The following is a 26,954-nucleotide window of genomic DNA, read 5'->3' as shown; positions in this document are numbered from 1 at the left end:
AGGCGTCGGGCAGACCAGTGGAAGGCAGCTCCGGAGCGCTCAGCGGCCGGGTGGGTATGCGCGATCGTCAGTCCAGGTGCGCCGGGACCTCTGCAGTAATGGCGGCCGGGAGTGGCGGCGGGCGGGAAAAACGCCGACAGAGCCGTGATCTCTCTTCCGCCACAGGGTCCTCCGCCACCTCAAAGCCCCGGGGGCTCCCCTCCAGATCCAGTTGCACACGGGGGAGGACTGGTGAAGTTACCTCTTCCGGCAAAGGGAAAGGAGCACAGCACACCACAGTGAAAGGGCAGGCTGGATGTGAGACCGCCCAGGCCCTAGGCCTGTCCTTAGGCCTCAAGATCTTGTGGCGTCCGAGATGGAGATCAGAGACCAATATGGCAAGATACTGCCTCCAGGGACCAAGGGCAAGCTGATAAAGCCTGTAGAAGTAGTGGATTGGCTTTTTAAAATGAAGAAAAAGGTGGATTATAAAGTCCAGCAGAAGAGCTCAGGGAGAGCACGTCCTGCTTTCTCAGCAGCTGGCCACGCCCCCCCCCCGATATCCAGCTATTGGATCTCTCCGATTCTCTTTCTGAGTCCCTTAAAATGTGCCTTTCTGAAATCTAACCTTGACGTCTGAGTCTTCACAGGTCTTCCTCCTCTAGTTATCCATAATTCTAAAATAGCATGGTCGCTACCTCCTAGAGTCCCAATCACTCTTACCTCCTCAACCATTTCCTCCCTGTTTATGAGGATTAGATCCAAGGTAGCAGATCCCCTTGTTTTCTCTCCTACCTTTTGGAAGATAAAATTGTCAGCAAGAGAGGATTAGAATTTGTTTGACCTGTTTGTTTTTCCTGAGAGAGATTCCCAACAAATGTCTGGATAGTTGGAATCTCCCATGACAACTATGTCATATTTTTTGGAGAACTTTGCCATTTGATGCATAAAGAGTTCATCCATATCTTCAGCTTGCACAGGCGGCCTGTAGTAAATGCCTACAATGGTGTCCTTTCCATTCTTCTCTCCTTCTATTCTTACCCAAACAGTTTTAACAGAGCTTCCAGTCTCTGAAGCTTCAATCTCTGTGCAGATATATGCTTTTCTAACATACAATGTAACCCCTCCTCCTCATTTATCAAGTCTGTTTCATGCAAATAAGTTGTATCCTTCTAGCCTTGTATTCAAATCATGTGTATCATCCCACCAAGTTTAGTAATGTCGCCTATGTGCATCATACATTAGTAGTGTCACCTATATGCCCCAATATATTAGTAATGTCTCCTATGTGCCCCCATATATTGGTAATGTCACCTATGTGCCCCTGACACGATAATGTAAAAAATGTCATAATTTAAGATTAGTTCTAGAAGGTACCATGGCACAGACACACACGCTGCAGTTTCGACCCCCCTTTCTCCCACTCTGCATTCGCTCATACAACAAATAAAGCCCTCTAAGTCATGTCACCACAGGGGAAGTGCCTGAGTTTTAGGCTAAAGAATAGGTAGTGAAGCGAGCAGTTTTTCTTCAGTCTTTTGTCCGGGGTGTAGCTGCTGGTCAGATGTATGATGCATCTGGAAATATGGCCTTCCTTCTCCTCCACAGCCCATGGCCAGCCATGAAATGAAATGATCTGAATGCTATGTGTTTTTCAACTTTAATCCCATATTATTTGTAATTGTATTGTACACCTGATTTTGTCTTCTTTATAATATCTTTTTAATACTTTGTAAACACTGCCTACCTTTTTTTTGGAGTAAAATATGCTATTTGCTAGCTTGTCTCTCCCTGCTCTATAAACGAACTGTGCGTCCTCTGAAGTAAATTACGCTACTGATTTGAGTTGACTTTGGACCCGTTAATCGGAGCTGGTGACAGCATACCTTGTCCTGTGCAATCGGGCATCTTTTGTTGTGAACTCTGTTTTCGGGCTCCCTCTTGTGGTCACTGGTGGTATGGTGTGACTTTTGCTTTGGGCTCCCCCTGGTGGCTTTGTTTGTTATCCTGCTGGTCTCTGGCTATCAGCTGGTTCGTTATCCTCTGGGAGGTTCCTATATAGCTCTGTTTTACTTCCACTTGTGGCCGGCTGTCGATGTAATCAGTGCTACTCAGATTCCTTCTGACTACCTTGCTCCCAGTCCATCCAGGATAAGCTAAGTTTTGTTTGCTCATTTTTTGATCAGCAGTGTTTATCAAGTTTTCTGTTCCAGCTTGCTAAAATGTAATTCCCTCGCTTGCTGGTTGCTCTAGTGGGCTGAGTTTCTCCCCACACACCGTTAGATGGTGTGTGGGTTCTTGAAATCTCAGGATGGATATTTTGTAAGGGTTTTTTATTGATCGCATAGACCCCTGCTCTATTTTCTGCTTTCTAGTACTAGTGGGCCTCTTTTGCTGAATCTGATTTCATCCCTATGTATGTGCCTTCTTCTTACTTCACCGTTAATATTTGTTGGGGGCTTCTATATCTTTGGGGATTATTTCTCTGGAGGCAAGCGAGGTCTTTCTTTCTCTTTAGGGGTAGCTAGTTCCTCAGGCTGGCTCGAGACGTCTAAGAATTTTTTAGGCACGTTCACCGGCTACCTCTAGTTGTTTTGGATAGGTTCAGATTTGCGATCAGTCCAGTTACCATCTCCCTAGAGCTCGTCCTTAGTTTAATCACTTGCTGATCTATTTGTGATCCTCCGCCACTAGGGATCATAACAGTACAGCCGGCCCTGTAAAGTGTTAATTGCATGGCAGAAGCAGGAGAAAAGAAGCTTTGAGAAATTTTTTTTTTTTTTTTGTTGCCGTGTGTCTAGCTGCTGTGGCTAGCTTCTCTCCTCCTCTTAATCTTGGTGTGGCTCTGAGTTCAGCTGCTGACATGGATGTCCAGAGCTTGGCTTCCAGTCTGGATCATCTTGCTGCTAGGGTTCAAAGTATTCAGGATTTTGTTGTTCACAGTCCTATGTCAGAGCCTAGAATACCTATTCCGGAGTTGTTTTCTGGAGATAGATCTAGGTTCCTGAATTTTAGGAACAATTGTAAGTTGTTTCTTTCTTTGAAACCTCGTTCCTCTGGTGATGCCGTTCAGCAAGTTAAAATTATAATTTCCTTTTTGCGTGGTGACCCCCAAGATTGGGCCTTCGCATTGGCGCCAGGGGATCCTGCATTGCTTAGTGTAGATAGCGTTTTTTCTAGCCCTTGGATTGCTCTATGAGGAACCTAATCTTGAGAACCAGGCTGAAAAAACGTTATTGGCCCTCTCGCAGGGGCAAGATGAAGCAGAGGTGTACTGCCAGAAATTTCGGAAATGGTCGGTGCTTACTCAGTGGAATGAGTGTGCCCTGGCTGCAAATTTCAGAGAAGGTCTTTCTGAAGCCATTAAGAATGTCATGGTGGGGTTCCCTACGCCTGCAGGTCTGAATGAGTCAATGACTCTGGCCATTCAGATTGATCGGCGTTTGCGGGAGCGCAAACCTGTGCACCATTTGGCGGTGTCTTCTGAACAGACACCTGAATCTATGCAATGTGACAGAATTCTGACCAGAAGTGAACGGCAAAATTATAGATGGCAAAATGGGTTGTGCTTTTACTGTGGTGACTCAGCTCATGTTATCTCAGCATGCTCTAAGCGCAAAAAAAAGGTTGATAAATCTGTCACCATTGGTACTTTACAGCCTAAGTTCATTTTGTCTGTTACCCTGATTTGTTCCCTGTCATCTTACCCGGTTAATGCTTTTGTAGATTCAGGTGCCGCCCTGAGTCTGATGGATTGGTCATTTGCCAGGTGCTGTGGTTTTGATTTGGAGCCTTTAAAATTCCCTATTCCACTAAGGGGAATTGATTCTACACCTTGGCTACGAATAGACCTCAGTACTGGACACAAGTGACCATGTGCATGACTCCTGTTCATCGGGAGGTGATTCGCTTTCTTGTACTGCATAATTTGCATGATGTCGTCGTGTTGGGTCTACCATGGTTGCAGACTCATAATCCAGTCCTGGATTGGAAAGCTATGTCGGTGTCAAGTTGGGGTTGTCAGGGAATTCATGGTGACGCTCCTGTGGTGTCAATTGCTTAGTCCACTCCTTCTGAAGTCCCTACGTTTTTGTCAGACTACCAGGATGTATTTGAGGAGCCCAAACTCAATTCTCTACCTCCTCATAGGGACTGTGATTGTGCTATAAATTTGATTCCTGGTAGTAAGTTTCCTAAGGGACGACTTTTCAATTTATCTGTGCCGGAGCATGCTGCCATGCGGAGTTATATAAAGGAGTCTTTAGAGAAGGGACATATTCGCCCGTCCTCATCCCCTCTTGGTGCAGGATTCTTTTTTGTGGCTAAAAAGGATGGTTCCCTGAGACCCTGTATTGATTATCGCCTTTTGAATAAAATCACGGTCAAATTTCAGTATCCTTTGCCATTGTTAACTGATTTGTTTGCTCGCATTAGGGGGTCTAGTTGGTTCACCAAGATAGATCTTCGTGGTGCGTATAACCTTGTGCGTATAAAACAGGGTGATGAATGGAAAACTGCATTTAATACGCCTGAAGGCCATTTTGAGTACTTGGTGATGCCTTTTGGACTTTCTAATGCTCCTTCAGTCTTTCAGTCCTTTATGCATGACATCTTCCGTGAATATCTGGATAAGTTTATGATTGTGTATCTGGATGATTTTCTGTTTTTTTCGGATGATTGGGAGTCTCATGTTAAGCAGGTCAGGATGGTCTTTCAGGTCCTACGTGACAATGCTTTATTTGTGAAGGGCTCAAAATGTATTTTTGGAGTCCAGAAGATTTCTTTTTTGGGTTTCATTTTTTCTCCTTCTACTATTGAGATGGACCCAGTCAAGGTTCAGGCTATTCATGACTGGACGCAGCCTACATCTGTTAAGAGTCTTCAGAAGTTCTTGGGTTTTGCTAATTTTTACTGTCGCTTCATAGCTAATTTTTCTGGCGTTGTTAAGCCTTTGACGGATTTGACCAAGAAGGGTTCTGATGTGACTAATTGGTCTTCTGCGGCTGTGGAGGCCTTTTGGGAGCTGAAGCGTCGGTTTTCTTCGGCTCCGGTCTTATGTCAGCCAGATGTCTCACTTCCCTTCCAGGTGGAGGTTGATGCTTCCAAGATTGGAGCGGGGGCTGTTTTGTCGCAGAGAAGCCCCGATGGCTCTGTGATGAAGCCATGTGCTTTCTTTTCAAGAAAGTTTTCGCCTGCCGAGCGGAATTATGATGTCGGTAATCGGGAGCTGTTGGCTATGAAGTGGGCATTTGAGGAGTGGCGACATTGGCTCGAGGGAGCTAAACATCGTGTGGTGGTCTTGACTGACCACAAGAATTTGATTTATCTCGAGTCAGCCAAGCGGCTGAATCCCAGACAGGCTCGTTGGTCGTTGTTTTTCTCTCGTTTTGATTTCATGGTCTCGTACCTGCCGGGTTCGAAGAATGTGAAAGCTGATGTTCTTTCTAGGAGTTTTGTGCCTGACTCTCCTGGAGATTCAGAGCCGGCTGGTATCCTTAGAGAAGGGGTGATTTTGTCTGCCATCTCCCCAGATTTGCGACGTGTGCTGCAAGAGTTTCAGGCGGATAGACCTGACCGCTGTCCACCGGAGAGACTGTTTGTCCCGGATAGATGAACCAACAGAGTCATCTCCGAGGTTCATTCTTCGGTGTTGGCGGGCCATCCTGGAATATTTGGTACCAGAGACTTGGTGGCCAGGTCTTTTTGGTGGCCTTCCTTGTCGCGGGATGTGCGTTCCTTTGTGCAGTCTTGTGGAATTTGTGCTCGGGCGAAGCCTTGCTGTTCTCGTGCCAGTGGTTTGCTGTTACCTTTGCCTGTCCCGAAGAGGCCTTGGACGCACATTTCCATGGATTTTATTTCAGATCTCCCTGTCTCTCAGAGAATGTCTGTCATCTGGGTGGTGTGTGATCGTTTTTCTAAGATGGTCCATTTGGTGCCCTTGCCTAAGTTGCCTTCCTCCTCCGAGTTGGTTCCACTGTTTTTTTCAAAATGTGGTTCGTTTGCACGGGATTCCTGAGAACATTGTTTCTGACAGAGGATCCCAGTTTGTGTCTAGATTTTGGCGGACCTTTTGTGCTAAGTTGGGCATTGAATTGTCTTTTTCGTCGGCCTTCCATCCTCAGACGAATGGCCAAACCGAGCGAACTAATCAGACCTTGGAGACTTATTTAAGATGTTTTGTTTCTGCTGACCAGGACGACGGTTACTTTTTTACCGTTGGCCGAGTTTGCTTTTAATAATCGGGCTAGTTCTGCTACTTTGGTTTCTCCTTTTTTTTGTAATTTGGGGTTTCATCCTCGTTTTTCCTCGGGTCAGGTGGAGCCTTCTGACTGTCCTGGAGTGGATGTTGTGGTGGATAGGTTGCATCAGATTTGGAATCATGTGGTGGACAATTTGAAGTTGTCACAAGAGAAGGCTCAGCTCTTTGCCAACAGCCGTCGCTGTGTGGGTCCCCGACTTCGCGTTGGGGACTTGGTGTGGTTGTCTTCTCGCTTCGTTCCTATGAAGGTCTCCTCTCCTAAGTTCAAGCCTCGGTTTATCGGTCCTTATAAGATTCTGGAAGTCCTTGGCCCTGTGTCATTCCGTCTGGACCTCCCGGCATCATTTGCTATTCATAATGTGTTCCATCGCTCGTTGTTGCGGAGGTATGTGGTACCTGTGGTTCCTCCGGTTGAGCCTCCTGCCCCGGTGCTGGTTGAGGGAGAATTGGAATACGTGGTGGAGAAGATCTTGGATTCTCGTGTTTCTAGACGGAGGCTCCAGTATTTGGTCAAGTGGAAGGGCTATGGTCAGGAGGATAATTCTTGGGTTGTCGCCTCTGATGTTCATGCAGCCGATTTGGTTCGTGCCTTCCATGTGGCTCATCCTGATCGCCCTGGGGGTTTTCATGAGGGTTCGGTGACCCCTCCTTAAGGGGGGGTACTGTTGTGAACTCTGTTTTCGGGCTCCCTCTTGTGGTCACTGGTGGTATGGTGTGACTTTTGCTTTGGGCTCCCCCTGGTGGCTTTGTTTGTTATCCTGCTGGTCTCTGACTATCAGCTGGTTCGTTATCCTCTGGGAGGTTCCTATATAGCTCTGTTTTACTTCCACTTGTGGCCGGCTGTCGATGTAATCAGTGCTACTCAGATTCCTTCTGACTACCTTGCTCCCAGTCCATCCAGGATAAGCTAAGTTTTGTTTGCTCATTTTTTGATCAGCAGTGTTTATCATGTTTTCTGTTCCAGCTTGCTAAAATGTAATTCCCTCGCTTGCTGGTTGCTCTAGTGGGCTGAGTTTCTCCCCACACACCGTTAGTTGGTGTGTGGGTTCTTGAAATCTCAGGATGGATATTTTGTAAGGGTTTTTTATTGATCGCATAGACCCCTGCTCTATTTTCTGCTTTCTAGTACTAGTGGGCCTCTTTTGCTGAATCTGATTTCATCCCTATGTATGTGCCTTCTTCTTACTTCACTGTTAATATTTGTTGGGGGCTTCTATATCTTTGGGGATTATTTCTCTGGAGGCAAGCGAGGTCTTTCTTTCTCTTTAGGGGTAGCTAGTTCCTCAGGCTGGCTCGAGACGTCTAAGAATTTTTTAGGCACGTTCACCGGCTACCTCTAGTTGTTTTGGATAGGTTCAGATTTGCGATCAGTCCAGTTACCATCTCCCTAGAGCTCGTCCTTAGTTTAATCACTTGCTGATCTATTTGTGATCCTCCGCCACTAGGGATCATAACAGTACAGCCGGCCCTGTAAAGTGTTAATTGCATGGCAGAAGCAGGAGAAAAGAAGCTTTGAGAAATTTTTTTTTTTTTTTTGTTGCCGTGTGTCTAGCTGCTGTGGCTAGCTTCTCTCCTCCTCTTAATCTTGGTGTGGCTCTGAGTTCAGCTGCTGACATGGATGTCCAGAGCTTGGCTTCCAGTCTGGATCATCTTGCTGCTAGGGTTCAAAGTATTCAGGATTTTGTTGTTCACAGTCCTATGTCAGAGCCTAGAATACCTATTCCGGAGTTGTTTTCTGGAGATAGATCTAGGTTCCTGAATTTTAGGAACAATTGTAAGTTGTTTCTTTCTTTGAAACCTCGTTCCTCTGGTGATGCCGTTCAGCAAGTTAAAATTATAATTTCCTTTTTGCGTGGTGACCCCCAAGATTGGGCCTTCGCATTGGCGCCAGGGGATCCTGCATTGCTTAGTGTAGATAGCGTTTTTTCTAGCCCTTGGATTGCTCTATGAGGAACCTAATCTTGAGAACCAGGCTGAAAAAACGTTATTGGCCCTCTCGCAGGGGCAAGATGAAGCAGAGGTGTACTGCCAGAAATTTCGGAAATGGTCGGTGCTTACTCAGTGGAATGAGTGTGCCCTGGCTGCAAATTTCAGAGAAGGTCTTTCTGAAGCCATTAAGAATGTCATGGTGGGGTTCCCTACGCCTGCAGGTCTGAATGAGTCAATGACTCTGGCCATTCAGATTGATCGGCGTTTGCGGGAGCGCAAACCTGTGCACCATTTGGCGGTGTCTTCTGAACAGACACCTGAATCTATGCAATGTGACAGAATTCTGACCAGAAGTGAACGGCAAAATTATAGATGGCAAAATGGGTTGTGCTTTTACTGTGGTGACTCAGCTCATGTTATCTCAGCATGCTCTAAGCGCAAAAAAAAGGTTGATAAATCTGTCACCATTGGTACTTTACAGCCTAAGTTCATTTTGTCTGTTACCCTGATTTGTTCCCTGTCATCTTACCCGGTTAATGCTTTTGTAGATTCAGGTGCCGCCCTGAGTCTGATGGATTGGTCATTTGCCAGGTGCTGTGGTTTTGATTTGGAGCCTTTAAAATTCCCTATTCCACTAAGGGGAATTGATTCTACACCTTGGCTACGAATAGACCTCAGTACTGGACACAAGTGACCATGTGCATGACTCCTGTTCATCGGGAGGTGATTCGCTTTCTTGTACTGCATAATTTGCATGATGTCGTCGTGTTGGGTCTACCATGGTTGCAGACTCATAATCCAGTCCTGGATTGGAAAGCTATGTCGGTGTCAAGTTGGGGTTGTCAGGGAATTCATGGTGACGCTCCTGTGGTGTCAATTGCTTAGTCCACTCCTTCTGAAGTCCCTACGTTTTTGTCAGACTACCAGGATGTATTTGAGGAGCCCAAACTCAATTCTCTACCTCCTCATAGGGACTGTGATTGTGCTATAAATTTGATTCCTGGTAGTAAGTTTCCTAAGGGACGACTTTTCAATTTATCTGTGCCGGAGCATGCTGCCATGCGGAGTTATATAAAGGAGTCTTTAGAGAAGGGACATATTCGCCCGTCCTCATCCCCTCTTGGTGCAGGATTCTTTTTTGTGGCTAAAAAGGATGGTTCCCTGAGACCCTGTATTGATTATCGCCTTTTGAATAAAATCACGGTCAAATTTCAGTATCCTTTGCCATTGTTAACTGATTTGTTTGCTCGCATTAGGGGGTCTAGTTGGTTCACCAAGATAGATCTTCGTGGTGCGTATAACCTTGTGCGTATAAAACAGGGTGATGAATGGAAAACTGCATTTAATACGCCTGAAGGCCATTTTGAGTACTTGGTGATGCCTTTTGGACTTTCTAATGCTCCTTCAGTCTTTCAGTCCTTTATGCATGACATCTTCCGTGAATATCTGGATAAGTTTATGATTGTGTATCTGGATGATATTCTGTTTTTTTCGGATGATTGGGAGTCTCATGTTAAGCAGGTCAGGATGGTCTTTCAGGTCCTACGTGACAATGCTTTATTTGTGAAGGGCTCAAAATGTATTTTTGGAGTCCAGAAGATTTCTTTTTTGGGTTTCATTTTTTCTCCTTCTACTATTGAGATGGACCCAGTCAAGGTTCAGGCTATTCATGACTGGACGCAGCCTACATCTGTTAAGAGTCTTCAGAAGTTCTTGGGTTTTGCTAATTTTTACTGTCGCTTCATAGCTAATTTTTCTGGCGTTGTTAAGCCTTTGACGGATTTGACCAAGAAGGGTTCTGATGTGACTAATTGGTCTTCTGCGGCTGTGGAGGCCTTTTGGGAGCTGAAGCGTCGGTTTTCTTCGGCTCCGGTCTTATGTCAGCCAGATGTCTCACTTCCCTTCCAGGTGGAGGTTGATGCTTCCAAGATTGGAGCGGGGGCTGTTTTGTCGCAGAGAAGCCCCGATGGCTCTGTGATGAAGCCATGTGCTTTCTTTTCAAGAAAGTTTTCGCCTGCCGAGCGGAATTATGATGTCGGTAATCGGGAGCTGTTGGCTATGAAGTGGGCATTTGAGGAGTGGCGACATTGGCTCGAGGGAGCTAAACATCGTGTGGTGGTCTTGACTGACCACAAGAATTTGATTTATCTCGAGTCAGCCAAGCGGCTGAATCCCAGACAGGCTCGTTGGTCGTTGTTTTTCTCTCGTTTTGATTTCATGGTCTCGTACCTGCCGGGTTCGAAGAATGTGAAAGCTGATGTTCTTTCTAGGAGTTTTGTGCCTGACTCTCCTGGAGATTCAGAGCCGGCTGGTATCCTTAGAGAAGGGGTGATTTTGTCTGCCATCTCCCCAGATTTGCGACGTGTGCTGCAAGAGTTTCAGGCGGATAGACCTGACCGCTGTCCACCGGAGAGACTGTTTGTCCCGGATAGATGAACCAACAGAGTCATCTCCGAGGTTCATTCTTCGGTGTTGGCGGGCCATCCTGGAATATTTGGTACCAGAGACTTGGTGGCCAGGTCTTTTTGGTGGCCTTCCTTGTCGCGGGATGTGCGTTCCTTTGTGCAGTCTTGTGGAATTTGTGCTCGGGCGAAGCCTTGCTGTTCTCGTGCCAGTGGTTTGCTGTTACCTTTGCCTGTCCCGAAGAGGCCTTGGACGCACATTTCCATGGATTTTATTTCAGATCTCCCTGTCTCTCAGAGAATGTCTGTCATCTGGGTGGTGTGTGATCGTTTTTCTAAGATGGTCCATTTGGTGCCCTTGCCTAAGTTGCCTTCCTCCTCCGAGTTGGTTCCACTGTTTTTTTCAAAATGTGGTTCGTTTGCACGGGATTCCTGAGAACATTGTTTCTGACAGAGGATCCCAGTTTGTGTCTAGATTTTGGCGGACCTTTTGTGCTAAGTTGGGCATTGAATTGTCTTTTTCGTCGGCCTTCCATCCTCAGACGAATGGCCAAACCGAGCGAACTAATCAGACCTTGGAGACTTATTTAAGATGTTTTGTTTCTGCTGACCAGGACGACGGTTACTTTTTTACCGTTGGCCGAGTTTGCTTTTAATAATCGGGCTAGTTCTGCTACTTTGGTTTCTCCTTTTTTTTGTAATTTGGGGTTTCATCCTCGTTTTTCCTCGGGTCAGGTGGAGCCTTCTGACTGTCCTGGAGTGGATGTTGTGGTGGATAGGTTGCATCAGATTTGGAATCATGTGGTGGACAATTTGAAGTTGTCACAAGAGAAGGCTCAGCTCTTTGCCAACAGCCGTCGCTGTGTGGGTCCCCGACTTCGCGTTGGGGACTTGGTGTGGTTGTCTTCTCGCTTCGTTCCTATGAAGGTCTCCTCTCCTAAGTTCAAGCCTCGGTTTATCGGTCCTTATAAGATTCTGGAAGTCCTTGGCCCTGTGTCATTCCGTCTGGACCTCCCGGCATCATTTGCTATTCATAATGTGTTCCATCGCTCGTTGTTGCGGAGGTATGTGGTACCTGTGGTTCCTCCGGTTGAGCCTCCTGCCCCGGTGCTGGTTGAGGGAGAATTGGAATACGTGGTGGAGAAGATCTTGGATTCTCGTGTTTCTAGACGGAGGCTCCAGTATTTGGTCAAGTGGAAGGGCTATGGTCAGGAGGATAATTCTTGGGTTGTCGCCTCTGATGTTCATGCAGCCGATTTGGTTCGTGCCTTCCATGTGGCTCATCCTGATCGCCCTGGGGGTTTTCATGAGGGTTCGGTGACCCCTCCTTAAGGGGGGGTACTGTTGTGAACTCTGTTTTCGGGCTCCCTCTTGTGGTCACTGGTGGTATGGTGTGACTTTTGCTTTGGGCTCCCCCTGGTGGCTTTGTTTGTTATCCTGCTGGTCTCTGACTATCAGCTGGTTCGTTATCCTCTGGGAGGTTCCTATATAGCTCTGTTTTACTTCCACTTGTGGCCGGCTGTCGATGTAATCAGTGCTACTCAGATTCCTTCTGACTACCTTGCTCCCAGTCCATCCAGGATAAGCTAAGTTTTGTTTGCTCATTTTTTGATCAGCAGTGTTTATCATGTTTTCTGTTCCAGCTTGCTAAAATGTAATTCCCTCGCTTGCTGGTTGCTCTAGTGGGCTGAGTTTCTCCCCACACACCGTTAGTTGGTGTGTGGGTTCTTGAAATCTCAGGATGGATATTTTGTAAGGGTTTTTTATTGATCGCATAGACCCCTGCTCTATTTTCTGCTTTCTAGTACTAGTGGGCCTCTTTTGCTGAATCTGATTTCATCCCTATGTATGTGCCTTCTTCTTACTTCACTGTTAATATTTGTTGGGGGCTTCTATATCTTTGGAGATTATTTCTCTGGAGGCAAGCGAGGTCTTTCTTTCTCTTTAGGGGTAGTTAGTTCCTCAGGCTGGCTCGAGACGTCTAAGAATTTTTTAGGCACGTTCACCGGCTACCTCTAGTTGTTTTGGATAGGTTCAGATTTGCGATCAGTCCAGTTACCATCTCCCTAGAGCTCGTCCTTAGTTTAATCACTTGCTGATCTATTTGTGATCCTCCGCCACTAGGGATCATAACAATCTTTGCAGCGACTGGCTGCATTGATAATTATTGTTCCCTGTGTGGGAGTAGTTCTATCGCCCTCGCTGTAGTGTGCCCAATAGACAGTACATAGCAGGCAGCCTTTCTGGCGACTAATTACCCTAGGTGCAGTACCCCAACTGACCTGAGGGTAAGGGGGCACCAGAGAGCTTCAAGTTCCAAACCGGAACTGGAAAGTGGGATATAGATAAATCCCCTTCAGAAGGAACCAGGCATAACCAAACAACCCCGGTTCATGACAAATTAGTGTGAGTGGTGGGGACGATAAAGGTGTTTTCCCCGTAATCCGTGACATATTGTTGGCAGCACGGTGGGATCCGTGACAGCCGCCATATATTAGTAATGTCTCCTATGTGCCCCCATAAATTAGTGATTTCACCTACAGGTGCTTCTCACAAACTTAGAATATCATCAAAAGTTAATTTATTTCAGTTCAATACAAAAAAGTGAAACTCCTATATTATATAGAGTCATTACAAACGGAGTGATCTATTTCAAGTGTTTCTTTCTGATAATGATGATGATTATGGCTTACAGCCAATGAAAACCCAAAAGTCATTATCTCAGTAAATTAGAATACTTTATACCACCAGCTCAAAAAATTATTTTATAATCCAAAATGTTGGTCTACTTAAATGTATGTTCAGTAAATGCACTCAATACTTGGTTGTGGCTCCTTTTGCATCAATTACTGCATCAATGCGGCGTGGCATGGTGGCGATCAGCCAGTGGCACTGCTGAGGTGCTATGGAAGCCCAGTTTGCTTTGATAGCAGCCTTCAGCTCGACTGCATTGTTGGGTCTGTTGTCGCTCATCTTCCTCTTGAAAATATCACATAGTTTCTCTATGGGGTTAAGGTCAAGCGAGTTTGCTGCCAATCAAGCACAATGATACTGTTGTTTTTAAACCAGGTATTGATTCTTTTGGCAGTGTGGACAGGTGCCAAGTCCTGCTGGAGAATAAAATTTCCAACTCTGAAAAGCTTTTCTGTAGAGGGAAGCATGAAGTGCTCTAAAAATTCTTGGTAGACGGCTGTGCTGACTTTGGTCTTGATAAAACACAGTGGACCTACACCCGCAGATGACATGACTACTCATCACTGATTGTGGAAACTTTACACTACACCTCAAGCAGCTTGGAGTGTGGCCTCTCCACTCTTCCTGCAGACTCTGGGACCTTGATTTCCAAATGAAATGCAAAATGTACTTTCATCTGAAAACAACACCTTGGATCACTGAGCAACAGTCCAGTTCTTTTGCTCCTTGGCTCCTTCATAGCGCTTCAGGTGCTGTCTATTGGTCATGAGTAGCTTGACACAAGGAATCCGACACTTGTAGCCCATGTCCTGGATATGTCTGTGTGCGGTGACTCTTGAAGCAATGACTGCAGCAGCAGTCCACTCCTTGTGAATTTCCCCCAATTTTTTAAATGGCCTCTTTGTAACAATCCTTTCAAGGCTGCGTTTATCCTAATTGCTTGTGCACCTTCCTTTGTTCTACCACACTTTTAATTTCCACTCAACTTTCCATTAATATGCTTGGATACAGCACTCTGCGAATAGCCAGATTCTTTAGCAATGACCTTTTGTGGCTTAACATCCTTGTGGAGTGTGTCAATGACTGTCTTCTGGATAACTGTCAAGTCAGCAGACTTCCCCATTATTGTAGAGCCTACTGTAACAGAATAAGGGACCTTTTTAAATGCTTAGGAAATCTTTGCAGGTGTTTTTGTTAATTATTCTAATTTACGGAGATAATGACTTTTAGTTTTCATTGGCTGTAAGCCAAAATCATCAACATTAACAGAAATAAACACTTGAAATAGATCACTCTGTTTGTAATGAATCCATATAAGAGTTTCACTTTTTGTATTGAATAACTGAAATAAATTAACTTTTTGATGATGTTCGAATTTTTTGAGAAACACCTGTAGGTGACATTACAAATACAAAGTACTTGGGGGCGAAGAGGCATTCAGCCAAGCTCTCACACCTTAGATGCCATGTTTGCTTTTGGAAGCAGTAAGTGGTTAAACTGCCAGGGTTTTTGTTGCAGCCGCCTCTGTGCTGTCCCTGCGGTATACATCTATGTTATGGTGGCCAAAAGAGTTAATTTTTTTTAAACAATTGCTTATTATGTGAAAAAATAAAATGTGCCTTATGCTTTTTCCATGTTTTTTTCTTTTCACAAAAATTGTTGGAGCCAATTTTCTTTAGAAACATTTTAATATCTGTTTATTTTCTGTTGTTTTTCTTGTAATATAGGAAATCCTAAGGCCAGAAATAATCCCCATAAATCACTGTACATGGAGACTTTGGGATCAGATCATTTTTGTCTGCGGTGTTTGTGGAAACAAAAAAGCTTTTATAAAAGCCTCAAACTTCTGTGTGTGAATGAGACCTGAGATCTAACGTGATAGAAGATTACAGTGCGGGGAAGACGGGAAACCTTCACATAGAGGCCGGTGGGGATGGAGTCAGTGACCGACTCTGGCCAAATATGTTTCTAGAGCCGTAGTAGAAGATGAAGATGTCGTCCTCATCATGAAGTACCGTATATACTCGAGTATAAGCCGAGATTTTCAGCCCAAATTTTTGGGCTGAAAGTGCCCCTCTCGGCTTATACTCGAGTCATGATCGGTGGTGGGGTCGGCGGGTGAGGACTGTCATCCTAGTCCCGGCTATCCTGGCGCTCCCCCTGCCTGTCACACTGTCTCCGGGTGCCGCAGCCTCTTCCCCTGAGCGGTCACGTGGGACCGCTCATTAGAGAAATGAATAGGCTGCTCCACCTCCCATAGGGGCGGAGCCGCATATTCATTTCTCTAATGAAGCGGTGCCGGTGACCGCTGATAGAGGAAGAGCTGCGGCACCGAAGACCAGCTGTCCGGGGGAAGGAGCGGGACGCCGGGAGCAGGTAAGTATTACATATTCACCTGTCCTCGTTCCACACGCCGGGCGCCGCGCCATCTTCCCGGCGTCTCTCCGCACTGACTGTGCAGGTCAGAGGGCGCGATGACGCATATAGTGTGCGCGCCGCCCTCTGCCTGATCAGTCAGTGCGGAGAGACGCCGGGAAGATGGCGCTGAGGAGCTGCAAGAGAGGTGAGTATGTGTTTTATTATTTTATTGCAGCAGCACAGCTATGGGGCAATAATGGACGGTGCAGAGCACTATATGGCACAGCTATGGGGAAATAATGAACGGTGCAGAGCACTATATGGCACAGCTATGGGGAAATAATGAACGGTGCAGAGCACTATATGGCACAGCTATGGGGGCAATAACGGTGCAGAGCACTATATGGCACAGCTATGGGGCAATAACGGTGCAGAGCACTATATGGCACAGCTATGGGGCAACGGTGCAGAGCACTATATGGCGCAGCTATGGGGCAATGGTGCAGAGCACTATATGGCACAGCTATGGGGCAACGGTGCAGAGCACTATATGGCACAGCTATGGGGCAATGGTGCAGAGCACTATATGGCACAGCTATGGGGCAACGGTGCAGAGCACTATATGGCACAGCTATGGGGCAATGGTGCAGAGCACTATATGGCACAGCTATGGGGCAATGGTGCAGAGCACTATATGGCACAGCTATGGGGCAACGGTGCAGAGCACTATATGGCACAGCTATGGGGCAACGGTGCAGAGCACTATATGGCACAGCTATGGGGCAATGGTGCAGAGCACTATATGGCACAGCTATGGGGCAACGGTGCAGAGCACTATATGGCACAGCTATGGGGCAATGGTGCAGAGCACTATATGGCACAGCTATGGGGCAACGGTGCAGAGCACTATATGGCACAGCTATGGGGCAATGGTGCAGAGCACTATATGGCACAGCTATGGGGCAATGGTGCAGAGCATATATGGCACAGCTATGGGTCAATGGTGCAGAGCACTATATGGCACAGCTATGGGTCAATGGTGCAGAGCATATATGGCACAGCTATGGGTCAATGGTGCAGAGCACTATATGGCAGAGCTATGGGGCAATGGTGCAGAGCATTATATATATGGCACAGGTATGGGGCAACGGTGCAGAGCACTATATGGCACAGCTATGGGTCAATGGTGCAGAGCACTATATGGCACAGGTATGGGGCAATGGTGCAGAGCATTATATACATATATGGCACAGCTATCTATGGGGCAACGGTGCAGAGCATTGTATATATGGCACAGCTTTATGTGGAGCATCTATGGGGCCATAATGAACGGTGCAGAGCATTATATGTGGCACAGCTTTATGTGGAGCATCTATGGGGCCATAATGAACGGTATGGAGTATCTATTTTTAATTTTGAAATTCACCGGTAGCTGCTGCATTTTCCACCCTAGGCTTATATTCAAGTCAATACGTTTTCCCAGTTTTTTGTGGCAAAATTAGGGGGGTCGGCTTATACTCGGGTCGGCTTATACTCGAGTATATACGGCAGTTATTTCTCCTGTCACGTGTAATGAATATCTCCTGCAGTATTGCTAATGCCGATTCCAGTGTCAGTAAATGAGATGAGAATTAGCGTTATGGAAGATTGAGTCTATGAGAAACGTATTCAGCTGCCGACTCCGAGGAGGAAACTGCTTGTTGTCTGTGGCCTAAATATAAAGGTTTTACTGGTAGATCTAAAGAATAAAACTAAATACTGTAAAATAATAAATCTCATATGTTTCCCTTATTATCTCCAGTAATTGTATTATTACACAGGATGTTTATGATGTTACATCGGCTCATCTTCTTCTCATTCAGGTCTCTACAATATCTGATCCTCTCAGTGAAGATCTTCTACATAAGAAAAATTTCCTGATTTACCCATCAAAGATGGATATGAACATAGACAAGATGGTGGAGAGGATATTACACCTCACCCTAGAGATCCTCTTCCGGCTTACTGGAGAGGTGAGAGATTCTGGTGACGTCACATTACATCATTCTTGTCTATGGGAATAACAGATGGACAGAACTGGAGAGGTGAGGACTCTGGAAATGTCAGTAGTGAGATTTATTTATTAATTTGTCTCTCCATAACCAGGATTACACAGTACTGAAGAAGACCTCTAGTGAACGCTGTAAGGACCCTGAGGGATGCGTAAGACCCCTGAACCTAATCATGGGACCTCCACCTCACTCCCCTGTACATGAGGACATCAATGACCAGAAGATCCTAGACCTCATCTACAAGATGATTGAGCTGCTGACTGGAGAGGTGACACTGCTGGGAATGCTGGGACATTGTACAGTAACGCTATGAAGGGATCGGGGGGATGACGGTATCATTGTATCTGTCAGGTTCCTATTAGGTGTCAGGATGTCGCTGTGTATTTCTCCATGGAGGAGTGGGAGTATTTAGAAGGACACAAAGATCTGTACAAGGATGTCATGATGGCGGTTCCCCAGCCCCTCACATCACCAGGTAATAGACAGGACTAAAAACACACGGCCTATAATTATCTGTATGTAAAGAATGAATTCAGTCCCTGTATGTGTTTCCTCCAGTTCTATCCAGTAAGAGGACAACACCAGAGAGATGTCTCCATCCTCTTCTTCCACAGGACTGTAAACCAGAAGATCCCAATGTTCCTCAGGATCATCAGGTAGATGGAGAGAAGGTGTCATGAGATCTCCCCTATGATGTGTACACGGCTGTTAAGGTTTCATGCTCAGTCTTGTGTTATCCCCCAGTATTATATGTTTTATACTTGTGTAATGAGAACGGTGGAGATAGCAGGATTAGAGCTGACCATAGATGTGACTTCTCCATCTGTCTGTGACTTTTACAATATTTGTTTCAGGGTGAAGATCTGACCCATATTAATACTACAGAGACATATGTGAGAGGTGATGAGCGGTGTAAAGAGGAGATTCCCACATATGACTACCCAGGTGAGTAGTAACCACTAAATGCAGAGAAGTCACAGATTCTTCTCAGTCACCGGCTATGGCTGCTTTATCGGTGGTGTAGTCTGGCAGTATGACAATCGTGTGATCACTATTTGGCCTCAAGACCACAACATTCTCCTCCATCCAAAACTGTTCAAATTACTTTGGACATTGAAAGACATTTTCCATAGAACTTTCCAACTGGAAGATCCACCTACTGTATGCTGGGATTAGGAGACGTTGACCGTTAACTGCCCAGATCTGTAAACTACAAAGTCAAATGACAGTGTATGTAGAATGTGTTGACAAGTTAGAAAATCACTTGAAGAAATATATTATGATGGGCCTGTAAGAGAATGCGGAGGGTAATGATGCTGTTGGCTTCCTAGAACCCTGATATCTTATTGGATGAATCTTCCTTCTCTCCCTTCTGTGCTGCTGAATGTGATCATATGGTCCCTACAAGACCAGGTCCAGTCTTTCTGCCCAAACTGCCCAAACTTCGCTTTTATGATCGACAACTTTAAATGTGCAGTGAGGCCAAATGTGAATTTCTGTACAATAACAGCAGAGTTTCCCTTTATCCTGACTTTTAAATTTATTTTAAAACCTTCTAACTTCAAACAGGATTGTGATAAACTACAGGAAAAACATTACACCTGTGCCATGATATATCTCTAAGCTGTGTGTGTGGCTGATGGCTTTAATATACATTTATTCACACCTGCAGGAGATGTGTTGGCATGGCGCGAGTCCTGGTTTCATGGAATCACTCCACATCATAAATGACATTACGTTTTCGATCCGAAGGAGTTCACCTTACTGCACAATCTCTCCTGAAATGAGGAGCAATATTATTTTCTCTACTCTTCTGGTCAGGACCCATAGTAGATCCAATGGTTCACCATAAATGAGTGCAACTCTTGTTTAGTGTTGGAGTTCTCCCCTCGTACATATGTTGTTGTTGGGGATGTAACATACTTTTTTATTCTGTCTTTTTTTTACCTATTCACTCTGTATGATAGTTTGATTGTGGTGGGATCGGACTACCTCACTTATGTGAGTGTGTAACTGATAGTCTTAAAAAAGCTCTCCATCGCCTCCTCCAAATGCCTAAGATTTAAATTTAAAGTGAACCTGTCAGCAGGATTGTGCACAGTAAAGGCCCCGTCACACACAGCGACGCTGCAGCGATACAGACAACGATGCTGAGCGCTGCAGCGTCGCTGTTTAGTCGCTGTGTGGTCGCTGGAGAGCTGTCACACAGACCGCTCTCCAGCGACCAATGATGCCGAGGTCCCCTGGTAACCAGGGTAAACATCGGGTTACTAAGCGCAGGGCCGCGCTTAGTAACCCGATGTTTACCCTGGTTACCAGTGTAAAATGTAAAATAACAAACACTACATACTTACATTCGCGTCCCCCGGCGTCCGCTTCCTGCACTGACTGAGCGCCGGCCCTAACAGCAGAGCGGTGACGTCACCGCTGTGCTTTCACTTTCACTTTACGGCGCTCAGTCAGTGTGGGAAGCGGACGCCGGGGGATGCGAAGGTGAGTATGTACTGTTTGTTTTTTTTACATTTTACACTGGTAACCAGGGTAAACATCGGGTTACTAAGCGCGGCCCTGCGCTTAGTAACCCGATGTTTACCCTGGTTACCAGTGAAGACATTGCTGAATCCATGTCACACACACCGATTCAGCGATGTCAGCGGGACCTCAAGGACCAAAAAAGGTCCAGGCCATTCCGACACGACCAGCGATCTCGCAGCAGGGGCCTGGTCGCTGGTACGTGTCAAACATAGCGTGATCGCTACTGAGGTCGCTGTTGCGTCACAAAACTTGTGACTCAGCAGCGATCTCGCTAGCGATCTCGCTATGTGAGACGGGGCCTTTACTACAGACAGTGTCAGGTCAGCGCTGTTATACTGATTACAATGATACCTAGCGATGAAATCCGTCTTTGTAGTTTTCAGTGAATGAGATTCTTTTGCTCTGGTGGGACTTTATGTGCTGCTCTGATTACATATTCATCTGTATTGGCTTATTGCAGATCACTGATCCCTCAGTGATCTGCCCCCCGTTTTACATAATGCATATAGTAACATTGATATTATTGTTGATAATGCCTATAATATTGTGGCTGTTATGAGGCTTAGAAAAAAAAATAACCTCCAGCAAAATGACACCGGCAGCGCCTGTCCAGTAGCATCTATCTCTTACTTATAGATGCTACTGAACAGGCGCCACCATCTCCAGTGACATTTTGCTGGATTGGTGTATGGAAACCCTGTTGCTTCTCAACAGCCTTTGAGCCACTACAGGTATGTGCACGCGTTGCAGATTTACCTGTGAAATTTTCTGGCCAGATACTGCATCTCTTGGCAGAAAACGCAGGTAAAAATCCGCACGGATTTGATGCGGATTTTCATGCGTTTATTTTGCGGATTTGTATGCTTTTTTGAAAGCTAAATAGAGATCTGTTATTGAAAGAAAGAAAAAAAAAAATTGTGATGTAATTTCTTGTCGAACCTCCTACATACTCCATTGAACAATAATGTTTACACACACAGAAAGAAAGATAGATAGATGGATAATAGATAGATCTATAGATAGATAGATAATACCAAGCCCGATGTATAGGAATAAACATAATAAAATAGTACATAAAAAGTGAAATAAAGACACACACACAAAATCTGCATCAGGCCGGGGTCCCACTTGCGAGAAACTCGCAAGAGTCTCGGACCTTAATACCCGGCAGTGCTGCCGGCACTCGGGACTGGAGCGGTTAGCTGCATAGAAATACATGCAGCCGTACACTCCGGTCCCGAGTGCCGGTGGCAGTGCCGAGTATTCATGCGAGAGACTCGAGCGAGTTTCTCACAAATTTGACCCTGGCCTTAAACGCAATATTTGTTTAATTTATAAAATAAATAAATAATGGCGTGGGCTCCCACGCAATTTTCTGCCCCATAGAGGGAAAGCCAGCGACTAGGGGCCGATGTTTATAGCCTGGGAAGGGATTAACTGCAAATCTGCAAAAAGAATTGACACTTGCTGGAAAAAACTGCAATTCCGCGCATTTCTTTCCGCAGCATGTGCACAACAAATGTCAATTTCACATTGACTAATATTGATTGTGCACTACACTGTGGATTTGATGCAATTCCGCGCGTCCAAAAACTCTGCGGATCCGCATCAAAATCTGCAACGTGTGCACAAAGCCTAATGTTTTTCCATTGACAGATGATGGACCTGTTGGACTTGTTTTTTGTGAGATGAGAATTGGTATTATTTTCGCCTACATTAAATTGATTGGTTTCTTTTTATTCTATATTTGGGAGGCAGAATGAACAAACAGTTGAACACCACACACTACTGGTTCATCTAATAAGGTTTTCTATTAGACTGTGAACTGTAATTGTCTTGGTAAATAATTAAAGTTTTTTACTTCGCTTGCCATTTTTATGGACAGTTTAATTAGAAATGTTCAAAAATATAAAACTCATGGATATTTTATTAAAAAATAATAATTGTTTTTTATCTTAGCAGATGACTGTACCAGGAGATCAGAAGGACAGCTGACATCTTCAATTTTTAAATCTGATCATCTTGAGATCCTACAAGATACAACTGAAGTGAATGCTATTACTCCAGTTATAACATCATCCATTCACAGCAAAGAACTGTCAGCTGATCCTTTGAAACAGGTCCCTTCTTCTGGTTCATTACTGACTACTAAGGGAAATCAAAGTCACAAAAGAAGCATTAAAAAACAAACTGCTCCTAAAGCAAGGAAATCATTTTCATGTTCAGAATGTGGGAAATATTTTACACGGAAACCAAATTTTGTTACTCACCAGAGAACTCACACAGGGGACAGACCCTTTTCATGTTCAGAATGTGAGAAATGTTTTAAATGGAAATCAAATCTTGATAAACACCAGAGAACCCACACAGGGGAGAAGCCTTTTTCCTGTTCAGAATGTGGGAAATGTTTTAGCTGGAAATCAGATTTGGTTAGGCACCAAAGAACTCACACAGGGGAGAAGCCTTTTTCCTGTTCAGAATGTGGGAAATGTTTTAACCAGAAAGCGCTTCTTGTTAGACATCAGAGCAGTCACACAGACGAGAAGCCTTTTTCCTGTTCAGAATGTGGGAAATGTTATAAATGGAAATCAGATTTGGTTAAGCACTGGAGAACTCACACAGGGGAGAAACCTTTTTCATGTTCAGAATGTGGGAAATGTTTTAACAAGAAAGCGCTTCTTGTTAGACATCAGAGCAGTCACACAGGGGAGAAGCCTTTTTCCTGTTCAGAATGTGGGAAATGTTTTAACTGTAATGCGAATCCTGTTAAGCACCAAAGAACTCACACAGGGGAGAAGCCTTTTTCATGTTCAGAATGTGGGAAATGTTTTAACCAGAAAGCGCTTCTTGTTAGACATCACAGCAGTCACACAGGGGAGAAGCCTTTTTCCTGTTCAGAATGTGGGAAATGTTTTAAATGGAAATCAGATTTGGTTAAGCACCAGAGAACTCACACAGGGGAGAAACCTTTTTCCTGTTCAGAATGTGAGAAATGCTTTAATCGGAAAGAGCATCTTACTAGACATCAGAGCAGTCACACAGAGGAGAAGCCTTTTTCCTGTTCAGAATGTGGGAAATGTTTTAATCGGAAAGAGCATCTTATTAGACATCAGAGCAGTCACATGGAGGAGAAGCCTTTTTCCTGTTCAGAATGTGGGAAATGTTTTAACCTGAAAGAGCGTCTTGTTAGACATCAGAGCAGTCACACAGGGGAGAAGCCTTTTTCCTGTTCAGAATGTGGGAAATGTTTTAACCTGAAAGAGCGTCTTGTTAGACATCAGAGCAGTCACACAGGGGAGAAGCCTTTTTCCTGTTCAGAATGTGGGAAATGTTTTAACCTGAAAGAGCGTCTTGTTAGACATCAGAGCCGTCACACAGAGGAGAAGCCTTTTTGATTTTCTTAATGTGGGAAATATTTTACTTTGAAATCAACTGTTAATAAACATCAGAGATGTCACATAGCGGAGAAGCCATTTTTACGTTCATAATGTTGGAATAGTTTTAACCAAAATTGGATCTTCTTAAAAGGGGTTGTCTCATGTCATGCCTAATGTTTGCTGACAAAAGAATAAAACTAAACTTTATTAATTCCAAATGTAAAACTATACCCATAGTTCACCCCCTGAAGGTTAGTTAGAAGGTGACTAATAGAAAAAATATATACCCCACATTTCAGTATATAGGGTGAGGTGAGGTATACACACTCACTCTCAAAGCCTCTCATTTCTATGGGTTTCATCGTTTTCACCAAAGACAACTCATCGGGAGACTTTATTTAATATTGACCTATATTCAAGCCAGACTGGATGGGGAATAAAACTAGAATAGCATGCCGCTGCATGATGCTGTGGTAGCCATGCTGGTTCAGTATGCCTTCAATTTTTAATAAATCCCAAACAGTGTCACCAGCAAAGCACCACCACACCATCATACCTCCTCCTCAATGCTTCACAGTGGGAACAAGGCATGTAGAGTCCATCCCTTCACCTTTTCTGCGTTGCACAAAGACACGGTCGTTGGAACCAAAGATCTCAAATTTGGACTCATCAGACCAAAGCACAGATTTCCATTGGTCTAATGTCCATTCCTTGTGTTCTTTAGCCCAAACAAGTCTCTTCTGCTTGTTGCCTGTCCTTAGCAGTGGTTTCCTAGTAGCTATTTTACTATGAAGGCGTGCTGCACAGTCTCCTCTTAACAGTTGTTGTAGAGATATGTCTGCTGCTAGAACTCTGTGTGGCATTGATCTGGTCTCTAATTTGAGCTGCTGTTAACCTGCGATTTCTGAGGCTGGTGACTCGGATAAACTTATCCTCAGAAGCAGAGGTGACTCTTGGTCTTCCTTTTCCTGGGGCAGTCCTCATGTGAGCCAGTTTCTTTGTAGCTCTTGATGGTTTTTGCAACTGCACTTTCAAAGTTTTCCCAATTTTTCGGACTGACTGACCTTCATTTATTAACCCCTTCCCGACATGTGACGGAATAGTACGTCACATGTCGGGACCCCCGCTTTGATGTGCGCTCCGGCGGTGAGCGCACATCAAAGTCGCGACATGTCAGCTGTTTTTTACAGCTGACATGTGCGCGCAATAGCGGCGGGTGAAATCGCGATCACCCGCCGCTATTAACTAGTTAAATGCCGCTGTCAAACTCAGACAGCGGCATTTAACTACTGCATCCGGCCGTGCGGCCGGATATGAGCGCATCGCCGACCCCCGTCACATGATCGGAGGTCGGCGATGCTTGTACATTGTAACCATAGAGGTCCTGGAGACCTCTATGGTTACTGATCGCCGGTGGCTGTGAGCGCCCCCCTGTGGTCGGCGCTCACAGCACACCTGCATTTTAGCTACATAACAGCGATCTGATGATCGCTGTTATGTAGCAGAGCCGATCGGGCTGTGCCTGCTTCTAGCCTCCCATGGAGGCTATAGAAGCATGGTAAAAGTTAAAAAAAAAAGTAAAAAAAAATGTGAAAAAAATAAAAAAAATATAAAAGTTTAAATCACCCCCCTTTCGCCCCAATCAAAATAAATCAATAAAAAAAAAACCCAACCTACACATATTTGGTATCGCCGCGTTCAGAATCGCCCGATCTATCAATAAAAACAAAGCATTAACCTGATCGCTAAACGGCGTAATGAAAAAAAAAATCGAAACGCCAGATTTACGTTTTTTTGGTCGCCACGACATTGCATTAAAATGCAATAACGGGCGATCAAAAGAACGTATCTACACCAAAATGCTATCATTAAAAACGCCAGCTCGGCACGCAAAAAATAAGCCCTCACCCGACCCCAGATCACGAAAAATGGAGACGCTACGGGTATCGGAAAATGGCGCAATTTTATTTATTTATTTTTTTGCAAAGTTTGGAATTTTTTTTCACCACTTAGGTAAAAAAGAACCTAGTCATGTTAGGTGTCTATGAACTCGTACTGACCTGGAGAATCATAATGGCAGGTCAGTTTTAGCATTTAGTGAACCTAGCAAAATAGGCAAGCAAAAAACAAGTGTGGGATTGCACTTTTTTTGCAATTTCACTGCACTTGGAATTTTTTTCCCGTTTTCTAGTACACGACATGGTAAAACCAATGAGGTCGTTCAAAAGTACAACTCGTCCCGCAAAAAATAAGCCCTCACATGTCCAAATTGATGGAAAAATAAAAAAGTTATGGCTCTGGGAAGGAGGGGAGCGAAAAACGAAAACGGAAAAACGGAAAAAGCTCCGGGGGTGAAGGGGTTAAAGTAATAATGGCCACTCGTTTTTCTTTACTTAGCTGCTTTTTTCTTACCATAATAAAAATTCTAACAGTCTATTCAGTAGGACTATCAGCTGTGTATCCACCAGACTTCTGCACAACACAACTCCATTTATAATGCAAGACATCACACTTATTAAACCTGACTGGGCACACCTGTGAAGTGAAAACCATTTCCGGTGACTACCTCTTGAAGCTCATCAAGAGAATGCCAAGAGTGTGCAAAGCAGCAATCAAAGCAAAAGGTGGAAACTTTGAACAACCTAGAGTATAAGACATATTTTCAGTTGTTTCACACTTTTTTGTTAAGAATATTATTCAACATGTGTTAATTCATAGTATTGATGCCTTCAGTGTGAATGTACAGAAAAGTCTTTGAATGAGAAGGTGTGTCCAAACTTTTGGTCTGTACTGTATATACATATACCGTATATACTCGAGTATAAGTCAACCCGAGTATAGCCGAGACCCCTAATTTTGCCACAAAAAACTGGGAAAACTTAGAAAAATGTTTAGAATTGAGAGTCCTCAGTGGCTGATACCTTTTAATGGCTAACTGAAAAGATGGTAACAAATTGCAAGCTTTCGAGACTACTCTGGTCTCTTCATCAGGCATAGACTAATACAAATTCTGAAGAATCACATATTTATGCACAACATAGCACAGAAAAAAAAAAAAAACATGGATAAGACAGGTGGCATGAAGCAGAATAACCATGAGTGATTAACAGTCCATAAATGTTGAGCCAGTTCTTAGATAAGGAATGTTTTATTGTCCTCTGATTGGGGTCTCTGTTGTGATGACCCCTCATAGTCTGAGGGGCAAGTTCCTTAGTTGATGTAAAAAGACAAATCCATGCGACACATTCATTCCACCACTAAGACAGTCAAAGGTCGTCATCAGTTTATATTCCCAGACTCTTCTGTCTCTCTGAGTTTTGAAGTTAGCTTTCAACACAAGTAATTTCATGTCCATAATGCTATGATTTGG

At 44.6% G+C, this 26,954-nt stretch overlaps 3 protein-coding genes across 5 annotated transcripts in view; 1 reads left to right on the top strand and 2 right to left on the bottom strand.

Annotated features, from left to right (window-relative positions):
• Positions 1–24,655, top strand: part of LOC143767733 (uncharacterized) — an 87,810-nt gene extending 63,155 nt beyond the window's left edge. The window contains exons 6-11 of one of the 2 annotated variants that reach the window (XM_077256230.1): positions 17,484–17,633; positions 17,767–17,940; positions 18,024–18,147; positions 18,231–18,328; positions 18,527–18,617; positions 22,170–24,655. In XM_077256230.1, coding sequence (XP_077112345.1) covers positions 17,484–17,633; positions 17,767–17,940; positions 18,024–18,147; positions 18,231–18,328; positions 18,527–18,617; positions 22,170–23,602 — 2,070 coding nt within the window. In that variant the 3' untranslated portion in view covers positions 23,603–24,655. Of the gene's footprint in view, positions 1–17,483; positions 17,634–17,766; positions 17,941–18,023; positions 18,148–18,230; positions 18,329–18,526; positions 18,618–22,166 lie in introns of both variants that reach the window. The other variant, XM_077256228.1, reaches the window with a different exon arrangement.
• LOC143767747 (uncharacterized) overlaps positions 1–26,954 on the bottom strand; it is a 336,680-nt gene that overhangs the window by 103,748 nt on the left and 205,978 nt on the right. The window lies entirely within an intron of this gene.
• LOC143767730 (uncharacterized) overlaps positions 1–26,954 on the bottom strand; it is a 598,000-nt gene that overhangs the window by 426,478 nt on the left and 144,568 nt on the right. The window lies entirely within an intron of this gene.

Source organism: Ranitomeya variabilis, chromosome 4 (genome assembly GCF_051348905.1).
Source record: "Ranitomeya variabilis isolate aRanVar5 chromosome 4, aRanVar5.hap1, whole genome shotgun sequence".
NCBI classification, from domain to species: domain Eukaryota; kingdom Metazoa; phylum Chordata; class Amphibia; order Anura; family Dendrobatidae; genus Ranitomeya; species Ranitomeya variabilis.
The sequence above is the reverse complement of the archived record's forward strand: the minus strand, read 5'-3'. Positions and strand labels throughout refer to the sequence as shown.